The sequence below is a fragment of the Cheilinus undulatus genome, linkage group 21, assembly GCF_018320785.1.
Source record: "Cheilinus undulatus linkage group 21, ASM1832078v1, whole genome shotgun sequence".
In the NCBI taxonomy this organism is placed as follows: Eukaryota; Metazoa; Chordata; class Actinopteri; order Labriformes; family Labridae; genus Cheilinus; species Cheilinus undulatus.
The window spans coordinates 34,487,579-34,497,070 of NC_054885.1; the positions used below are offsets into that span (position 1 = coordinate 34,487,579).

Below are 9,492 nucleotides of genomic sequence, written 5' to 3' on the forward strand. Positions count from 1 at the left end.
AATGGCCAAGAAGTGGCATGAATAAACAATTTCAACATCAGAATCCAATAATAGTTTGACACACTTTTAAGCTCCAGAATTAGGTAACTGTTAACCATTAATACTAATAAAACACACATGCATATGTATATACTATCAACCAATCACAAATGCAGAGGGATCATTCTCTGGGTTTATCAGGAGCCCAGTCAAATCAGTGGACAGGCCTATTCATAGCCGCTTATTTATGCAACTTTCTCTCTATGTTCTGACGTCAGCGTCCCTGTGATGTAATGAAGGACCTCTGATCTTGTCGCCTATACTTAAAGCACACAGTTGAAACCTCGGTTGAAACCCTGCATGTTCTGCACTTCTGAACTTTGTGTAGTTTCACAAAACTTCACTGTTAGCTTTGAGTTAAAAGACTTTCAGCTACCTTTCTTTAGAAAATTGCATTTTTTTCATTTGCTTTAGTGCTTTTAAACAAAAAGAAAAAATGGGTTGCACGATCAGCTCTGGTCTCATACGCCGGTCAACAAGGCCTCTGCCAGCAACAATGGAAAAGTAATTAAGAAGAGCATATCAGTCTCATCTCACAGGGAGGTGAAAAGATTCCTCTGACCTTGAAAATGCACCTTTTAAGAAAGCATATCCAAGAAGGTTGAGTAGAATTGCACGCCAAAGAGCTGCTTGGATGCAGAGGCATCAAGGCCCTTCTTGTCGCAGTCTACATCTGGAGACTATCCTGGAAGATCCAGAGGACACCACTGAATCTCCTGATCATCTAAATGTGCCAAATCTAACAAAACCAGGGATTGCATATTGGTTTCATAAACTCTGGGATAAAGTTGAATTCGGTTTTCAAACAATCCTGAAAATAGCGATAATAGCTAAGAGGCGTATCATCATGATTATTTTTGGAGTTGGAATCACATACATCTAGTTAAATTGTATTTCTTTAAGAGCATTTCCTGTTTTATTTTGAAATCTAACATATCCTGTCATTTCAGTGCCTGCCTTTAAGTGTAACTCAGCTTCTTGATCACCAGCAGCTGCTCTCAGTACTCACCTGCCTTTAATCAGCGTGTTAGACAGCCACTATATATACTCCTTTGTTTTCCCACCTCAGTTGCTAGATTGTCTCTGTTATCTTAGTGAATACATTGCCTTCAGGCCTTATTCTAGTTTTGGATTTCCTTAGTTAACCGTCGACTGTGTATTGCATTTAGATTGTTTGCTCGGACTGCCTTTTTGTAATGACCCAGTTTTGACAGTAAAAGACCAAGAGAATTTTTGTGTCAGCTCATTTCTGCATCTGAGTCTTTTTGGTACCTGAAACCTTTCAGTACAATCTAGCCATGAGTGACTCAGCAGAAATGAGCTGACACAGTAGCGGTTTAAAAGTTCTCTTGGTTTTTTTACTGTCAAAACTGGTTTATTAACAAAAAGGCAGTCCAAGCAAACAATCCAAATCAGCAAACTAAGGAAATCCAAAACTAGAATAAGGCCTGAAGGCAATGTATTCACTAAGATAACAGAGACAAACTAGCAACTGAGGTGGGAAAACGAAGGAGTATATATAGTGGCTGTCTAACACGCTGATTAAAGGCAGGTGAGTACTGAGAGCAGCTGCTGGTGATCAAGAAGCTGAGACACACCTGAAGGCAGGTACTGAAATGACAGGACATGTTAGATTTCAAAATAAAACGATATGCACTTAAACTAATGAAAGAAATGCAATTTAACTAGATGTTACAATTTTCCCCGATTAAGAAAAGGGGTGTGAGGGAGAGAATGGCCCCTCTCCCCATTTCTTAACTCTTTTGTTTCGGGTTTTCTCCGGGTACTCGGGTTTCATTCCCGTGGTTGTCACATGACAATTACAAAAACAAAAAAATCTGTTAAAAGATTTAAATAAACATGCTTGATACAATAGTAGTTATTTACATGTAATCTTCTTTTGTCAGATTGCTTGGTCAGATCCAGTTGGTGATCTAACATATGTGTAATATATGGAAATAACAAACATCTTTTAGGATGTTTCGTTAATTCCAGACTGGACTTTTGCAGTTCCCTTTTCACAGGGATCACCCATAAATCCCTCTGTCGCCTCCAACTTGTCCAAATGCAGCAGCTACACTTCTCACTGGTTTTAACAGATGGCATCACATCACCCCAGTTTAAGCTTCCCTACATTGTTAGTTCCAGAACGGATTTCAAGATTTTCCAAATTAGTTGTAAAGCACGTATGGGTTTGGCTCCAAGCTGTCAGAGTTATTAACCCCCTATGAGCCAGCCTGCAGTGTTAGATCCTCATGTGGGGGGCTCTTACTTTACTCCAGTAAAGTATAGATACCCAAAATTTAAGTAAAGTACCGAAGTATTTGTACTTAATTACTTGACACCTCTGGTTGTATGCTATATCAAAAATGTTTGAAACTTTTTATTTTTTCACCCTGAAAGCCTCTGTGTTTGTACTATTTTGCACTGCACGCTCCAACGACCTTCTTTGTGCTCCTCCAGCTCATAAAAGCATCTGCTTGTAGCCTAAGTAAACAGCATGTCATCGTCACTCAGTCAAAATAGCACAATTTCGTTTTATTTTAGTTTAGTAACTTGTTGTCCCCTCTAACGGATCCCAAACCACTGCTCAGATATGCTGAGGCAGAAGAGCACAAAGCTGGTAGCCAAAGCTCGCTTTGCAAAATAGTGCAAAACACAGAGGCTTTCTGGGTGAAAAATGAAATGCTTTAACATTTTTTGGATATACCGTTTAATTGAGCCAGCATTGCTGTTGGCCCCGTTTTTACCTATAACTCACAAAACTATGTGGCTAAACTATACCCATTTACTACGGTGTATAGCCTAGCTTCTCTAGGTTTGTCAGGACACCCTTCACTGTAATCACTGGAGTGAAATTCCATAAGTACCATATACAACCAAACTTAAAAAATACAAAAATATTCCTTTAAGCATCAACTTTGGAACAACAGGAGTACCTCATATGAGGATCTAAGGCTGGCTTGTAGGGGGTTATATGTATAATTGAGGCTAGACCCATACATACTTTAAAATAATATAAAGTAAAATCTTGAGATCAGTTCTGAAACTAACAGGGAGCCAATGGCAGAGAAGCTAAAATTACACAAAGAAACGATACCCATCTACTACGCTGTAAAGCCTAGTTTTCCTTGTCCTGTTTGAAGGGGCATCTCTCACTGTAATCACTGAAGGCTAATGCCACTACTATCCCCAAGTACCTAATACAAATCAAATTCAAAAATACTGAAACATTCTTCTTAAACCAAAGGTGACCAAGCACTTTCCATCAGTGCCCCTCGACTTTGGAATGGCCTGCCTGAGAAAATAATGCGAGCAGAATCAGTAACATCTTTCAAATAATTTCTTAAAACTCATTTTCACAGACTTTCATTTATGTGATGTTGTCTTATTATTCATATTTGTTTTTATATGGTTTTTTAAAAATCTTTTATCATCCTTTATTTTTTAAGCAAATTTCAATTCAATTTTACTTGTTTTATTCCTTGTTGATTTCAATTGATTTCATTCCCCTTTTGGCTTCGTTTAAAATTGTTATTGCTGTCCTTTCCTAATATTTGTATATTTTTATTGTATTGATTATGTTTACTACTTTAATGTTTATATACCTATTTTATCTTGATTTTTCTTTCATATTTTACTGTTTTACTGACTCCCTTTGTCCCATTTTGTATTGCTTCTTGTTGTTTTTATCTCTTTTTGGTACGCAAAGGTAGTTTTAAACTTTACTGCCAAGACTGGCCTGTGGGGGCAGCAGCGCACCGCAAGCCATCTGGACTGCCGGAATTCTATAACAGGAGGAAGGCGTCGCGCGCTTCCTCGTTTGTTTTACCGCACACAACCTGCTAGTTGTAGGTGTTGTGGTCCTGTGACTTAAAGGAAAGCTTTCATTCATTTACTTTGAACGCTCAAGAACCAACGATGTTACAGCTGAGGTCTTTCGTTCACCAGCGGCTGTCCTCAGCAGCAGAGGAGATACTCGGAGAGGTGGAGAAAGTGATAGCGTTAGCTTTGTACGAAGCTGACGGTCAACGGCTGAAGCTCGAGCCCGATGTCCAGCAACCAGAGCCGAGCAGTCCACAGCAGATATCAGGTCTGAGTCCATTGTTTGCAATGCTTTATTAAACTTCATGATGGAAATAAATGTGGAAGGTTTCAAAAATGCTATTGGCTTTATCAGTGGGTATGCATATCTTGTAAGTGTTGAGCAGCAGAGCAGGGGTTTGATAAAGTAGGCGGCACAATGCATCCTCCTCTTCAGACGCCTGCCATCTGCTTTGTGGTCAAATTGGTCGCTGATATAATTGCTAACATTAGTTTTCACGTTGATTATGCTAATGTCGTTTCATATCTTACACTATTATACAAATACGATTCAAATTAAATAAAAATTTTATTTTTCAATTAATGTTCTCATCTGCACTGCTTCTCCTGGCAGTTTCCATCACTGACCTCAATCTCAGACAGGTTTTGTCATTAGTTTGCCAGGTGAGCCTTATTAAAGGGAAACTACTTAAGGATGTTCTCTAAATTATTAAGTAAGTCACAGGCTTCATGCAATATGGAGAAAATGAACAATCTCTCTAGATAAAAAGCGTGAACTATTGTAATGCTTTGCAAAAGATGTGAAAACACTGGATATTTCATGAAAAATTTAGAGATCATCATACTGCAATAAGATTTGTGTGTGTGATTTAGATTGGAACAGGCAACAAGTGGCAAAACAGGCAAAAATTTGGCCAAAGCTGGATAAAATAGTTAAAAGTTACAGAAAGATGTTGAAGAAATGAGCAAAAATGGCAAAACTGATCAAAAGTTTTTGTGAATATGGGCAAAAAGTTGGTTTTAAAAGGTGGAAGAAATGAGGGAAAAGGAGCAAACTGGGATAAAAGCAACAGAAAATGCCAATTGAATTGGCAAAAAAAATAAAATGAAATAAGAAAAAATGGGCCTAAAGTGGCAAGAAATGTGCCAGTAATGGATGAAAAAAATTGGGGAAACTGGTGATATCAGTTTGTATTTATTTATTGCATTGTTAATTTCGTCAAATAAAACTATTACTAAAACTATTCGTTGACAACCTTTTTTCCATGACAAAAACTAGACTAAAACTAACAAAACTAGATTTTTGATGGCTCAAACTGGCAGTAACTAAGTTTAGTTCTCATTAAGATGACTAAAACAAGACGAAAATGTAATGATGTTTTTTTGCCGGACATTCAAAATCTATGATATTTCTCCACTGTGGATAAATCCGTCAAAATGCAGTGCATCTATAGCTATTCTGCCTCTCTGCTGTAGAAAGCAGGGACCCCAGGTTTGGCAGGGTGCAAAGAACACACTACCATGACTTGGTACCAGATTCAGGCAAGAAAATAAATGCTTGGACTTAAAAGTAAAGACTAAAATGTGAGGCCTTTTTATAGGCTAAAACTAGACTAAAATGTTTTAAGTTTTTAATGAGTAAAACTAGACTAAAACTAAAAAGGTCTGAAATGACTAAAATGCATTCCATTTAAAGACTAAAACTAAAATTAAAAATAGCTGGAAAAATTAACACTGATTTATTGACATCTTCAAATGATCAAAACTAGGGAGGGCCCATTCTCTGGATTTTTCAGGGGCCCAGCCAGCTCTCTGGGTGGGCCTGAGGGGAAGTGACGTAATGGGAGAGGGGGCAAACTGAAGCGAAAGGTGCAACAGTTTTGGATTTTATAGCAACTCTGTACATATTTGATTTTTTTTATGGCACCAGTTTCAAACCATTACACCCAAGAAGTCTTCTGAGAGGTATCAATGCCAACCGGAGCAGTGGTGCGGTGTGCAAATAGACACAGACGGACGCGCAGACATGCCACCAATTACAGCAGTAAGATTAGTAAAAATTATGAGATAGTAAGTTGAAATTTTTTATTAAAGGAATCAAAATATGAGATAAGTTAACCATTGAGTATTCAATAATAGAATAAAGAAATCACAAATATGACTGTTAAGGCCTTAAACATGGTATCTGTTGCTTCAGTGAGAAAAGTACATGGGTAGAAAAGTGTCTTTGAAAGTATTAACTAGTTCTGTTCAAATTCAACATATTCATTCAATTAACTTTTACCTCCATCTCTTTAAAATCCATAGAACCTCCACTGACAACCAGCACTCTGAATGAAGAGGAGGAGCCACAGGGGGCCTCACCACAGCCACTGACACAAGAAGAGCTAAACTTAAGTGAGGAGGAGGTCCCGGGCCCCTCTCAAACCACTGAAGAAAGACGCTTTGTCCAGATTGACTTTGGGATTAGAATTAAGCAGGAAGAAAGTGCACATGACATCCAAACAGAGGAAATTGTTTATCCTACTGTTGAAGCAGTAAACAAAGAACAAGATCTGATTGTTGATGAAGTCTATGCGGAGATGCAGCCGGTCTCCTCAGACAACTCTGAAGCTGAGAGCAACAATGAAGGCAGTGATGAGGAGTGGTCCCAGAATAGGGGAGCACAGAATAATTTAAAGAGACCAAAGCCTGATGGAAGCTCTTCTCGCAGAGGTCGAAAGGAGCTTCGTGTTTGCCCTGTGTGTGGAAAGGGTTTCAAGTACATTCCTCCCTTCATGGAGCACTTGAAAAAACACGAGCTCAATGAGTCAATATCGGAGCTTCTAAATAATCTGAAGCGTTGTCACAACAAAACGTATTGTGATATTTGTGGCAAGACCCTTTCATCAACTTCTGCTCTAAGCCTGCATTCAAAGATACATGCAGGGATTAAAGACTTTAAATGCCAACACTGTGAGAAAACCTTTGTTTGTAAAGGAAATCTGAAGACGCACTTAAAGACACATTTTAAAAAAGGATCATTTCATTCCAACAACACAACTGTTTGCGGCATTTGTGGCAAGAAGTTTTCAACTCCTGCTACTCTGAAGTTGCATTCTAAGATACATGCAGAGATTAAAGACTTTAAATGCCAATACTGTGGGAAATCATTTTGCCAAAAAGGTAATCTCAAGTTGCACTTAAAGACCCATTCAGAAGAGCGAGCGGGTCATCCTAATGAGGAAACTGTTTGTGATATTTGTGACAAGGATTTTGCCACTCCCTTTTCTCTGAAGTTGCATTCTAAGATACATACAGGAATAAAAGACTTCAGATGCCACCACTGTGGGAAATTATTTTGCCGAAAAGGGAACCTTAAGTTGCACCTAAAGACCCATTTAGAGGAGACATCAGATCGTACGAACAAAGCACCTACCTGCGAGATTTGTGGCAAAGAGCTTGCATCAACCACTTCTTTAAAAATGCATTTAAAAATACATGCAGGGATAAGAGACTTTACGTGCCAAGTTTGTGGGAAATCGTTCTACCAAAAAGGAAATCTGAAGTCACACTTGAAGACCCATTCAAGAGGCAGGTGGTATCGTTCTCAACAAAACTGATTGTAATATTTGTGGCAAGATGTTTGCAACCCTCTGTTCTTTAAAGCTGCATTCAAAGAAGCATGCATCGATTTAGAGACCTTATATGTCAACTCTGTGGATGATGATGTTTCCCTAAGGGGAATCTGATGTCCCACTAAAAGACCCATTCAGGGGAGAGACTGTTTTTGTGTGAAATATGTGGAAACACCCACAGCCGGAAACAAAACATTTTAGTTTAGTAAAGTTTAGTTTAGTAAAGTCAAAAAATATCCTTTTGGAGAAACTTTCCTCCTGAGATATTTGAAGTGAAAAAAAAAAAGTCCCTATCAGAGAAAGTTCTCATTTCATAATTTTGTCAACACAGTCGATTACATTTGGGAACCTTTTCGTCGAGGAAAAATCTCATATTGTTACATATCGATCTTGTAAGGTACTAGATCAAAATCATATCAATAGCTTGCATTTGATCGTGTAATTTTCATCGAATAAACAGTCCTGTGAAAAGTATTTTCTCCCTTGAGAGCTTGTTTTTCTTTGCATACCTGTCACACTTAAATACTTCAGATAATCAGTGATAACCTGAGTAAATCCAAAATGCAGTTTTTGAATGATTTCATTTATCAAAGGAAAAACCATCCAAGTCTACCTGGCCCTATGTATAAAAAAAGTCATTGTCCTTAAACCTAATAACTGGATGTGACACCCTTGGCAGCAACAACTGCGAGAGAGCATTTGTGATAAGTATTTCATGACACTGTTGAGGAATTTTGGCCCACTATGCTTGCATAATTGTTTCAATTCACCCACTTTGGCAGGTTTTCAAGCATGAACGACCTGTTTAAGGTCATACCACAGCATCTTGATCAGATCTAAGTCCAGACTTCGACTAGGCCACTCCAAATCCTTAATTTTTTGGTCAGAGGTGGACTTGGTGGTGTGTTTTGGATCATTGTCCTGCTGCATAACCCTTGCACTTGAGCTTGAGGTCACAAACTGATGGTCGGACATTCTCATTCAGGATTTTGTGGCTCTAACTTCTTTTTTCACATAGGGCCAGGTTGGTTTGGAGGCTTTTTTCCCCGTAACAAATGAGATTATGTCTTAAAAACTGTTTTTGTAAGTATTGAAATTGTCTAATATTACAATTTGTTTGATTATTTGAAACTAGAGAACTTTAGAAATCAGGAAGGGCCAAATACTTTTTCAAGTATTTTATTAGTTGAAAAGCTCTAAGTAGAGGCGTTGATGTCTCTGAAACAAAGCTCAGTGATTGCAAATTTACACTTGTGCATGTTGAACATTTTCGCATTTGACCAGTAGATGGCAGCAGATAACTGAGTTAATTTGGTCACAGGAAAACTTATAAACTCAATCTGTACACACTGTGTTCATTTATTTGTCCAGTTGCCCTTTTGATAAAGAATTGGATAACCATGACCTGTGTGAATTACAACCTACAAGGACACCTTTTATTGCTATTGATTTGATTTTTTTATTGTCATAATCCGACAGTCCAGATAGAATGTTTCATATCTCCACTGCATTGATATATTTCACATTTATCTAAGAAACCTTAGGACAGGACAGGACTTTTCAGAAAATTCTCAAAAGGTGATTGGTCGACTGTTTTGTCTGTCACATTCACGATGAGCCAATCAGAGCAGCCTGGCAAGACGGAAGGAGTAAGTAGACGTACAGCTCCAGTAAGTAATGTAAGCTCAGCAGTGAGCTGCTGCTGTAGTTTATGAATGGTGAAGCCTGTTGGTGAATAAAACTCATGACGAGACCAGTAGGGAGAAGTGCTTTCAGTGTGGTTCTTTCCTCCTATTTCAGGAAAGAAATGCTTTTAATGCTACATCTGAACCATAGACTGTAGAAAGAATTGGAAAAACCCTGTGTGACGTCAGTCGTCTGCTTACAATAGGCGGGCTCAAACGGCTTTTGAAGCCAATCCATGGAGGCTTCCACATTGAAATTACGGTCTCAACTGAACTTTGGATCAACCTAACAGCCTGAAATGCCGTTAAATCAGTGATTCTCAACC

At 38.4% G+C, this 9,492-nt stretch overlaps 1 protein-coding gene across 1 annotated transcript; it reads left to right on the forward strand.

The window, feature by feature from the left end:
- The first annotated feature begins 3,866 nt into the window (after positions 1–3,866).
- Positions 3,867–7,933, forward strand: LOC121503537 (zinc finger protein OZF-like). Its single transcript, XM_041777998.1, has 2 exons — positions 3,867–4,132; positions 6,172–7,933. The coding sequence occupies exons 1-2, from the start codon at positions 3,961–3,963 to the stop codon at positions 7,464–7,466; spliced, it is 1,467 nt and encodes a 488-aa protein (XP_041633932.1). The 5' UTR covers positions 3,867–3,960; the 3' UTR covers positions 7,467–7,933.
- Positions 7,934–9,492: the final 1,559 nt, after the last annotated feature.

Bases quoted from the DNA above. Each gene is read 5' to 3' on its own strand.
- LOC121503537 (XM_041777998.1), top strand. From the start codon at position 3,961: ATGTTACAGCTGAGGTCTTTCGTTCACCAGCGGCTGTCCTCAGCAGCA. The intron at 4,133-6,171 runs GTCTGAGTCCAT...TAAAATCCATAG, and splicing joins CAGTCCACAGCAGATATCAG to AACCTCCACTGACAACCAGC.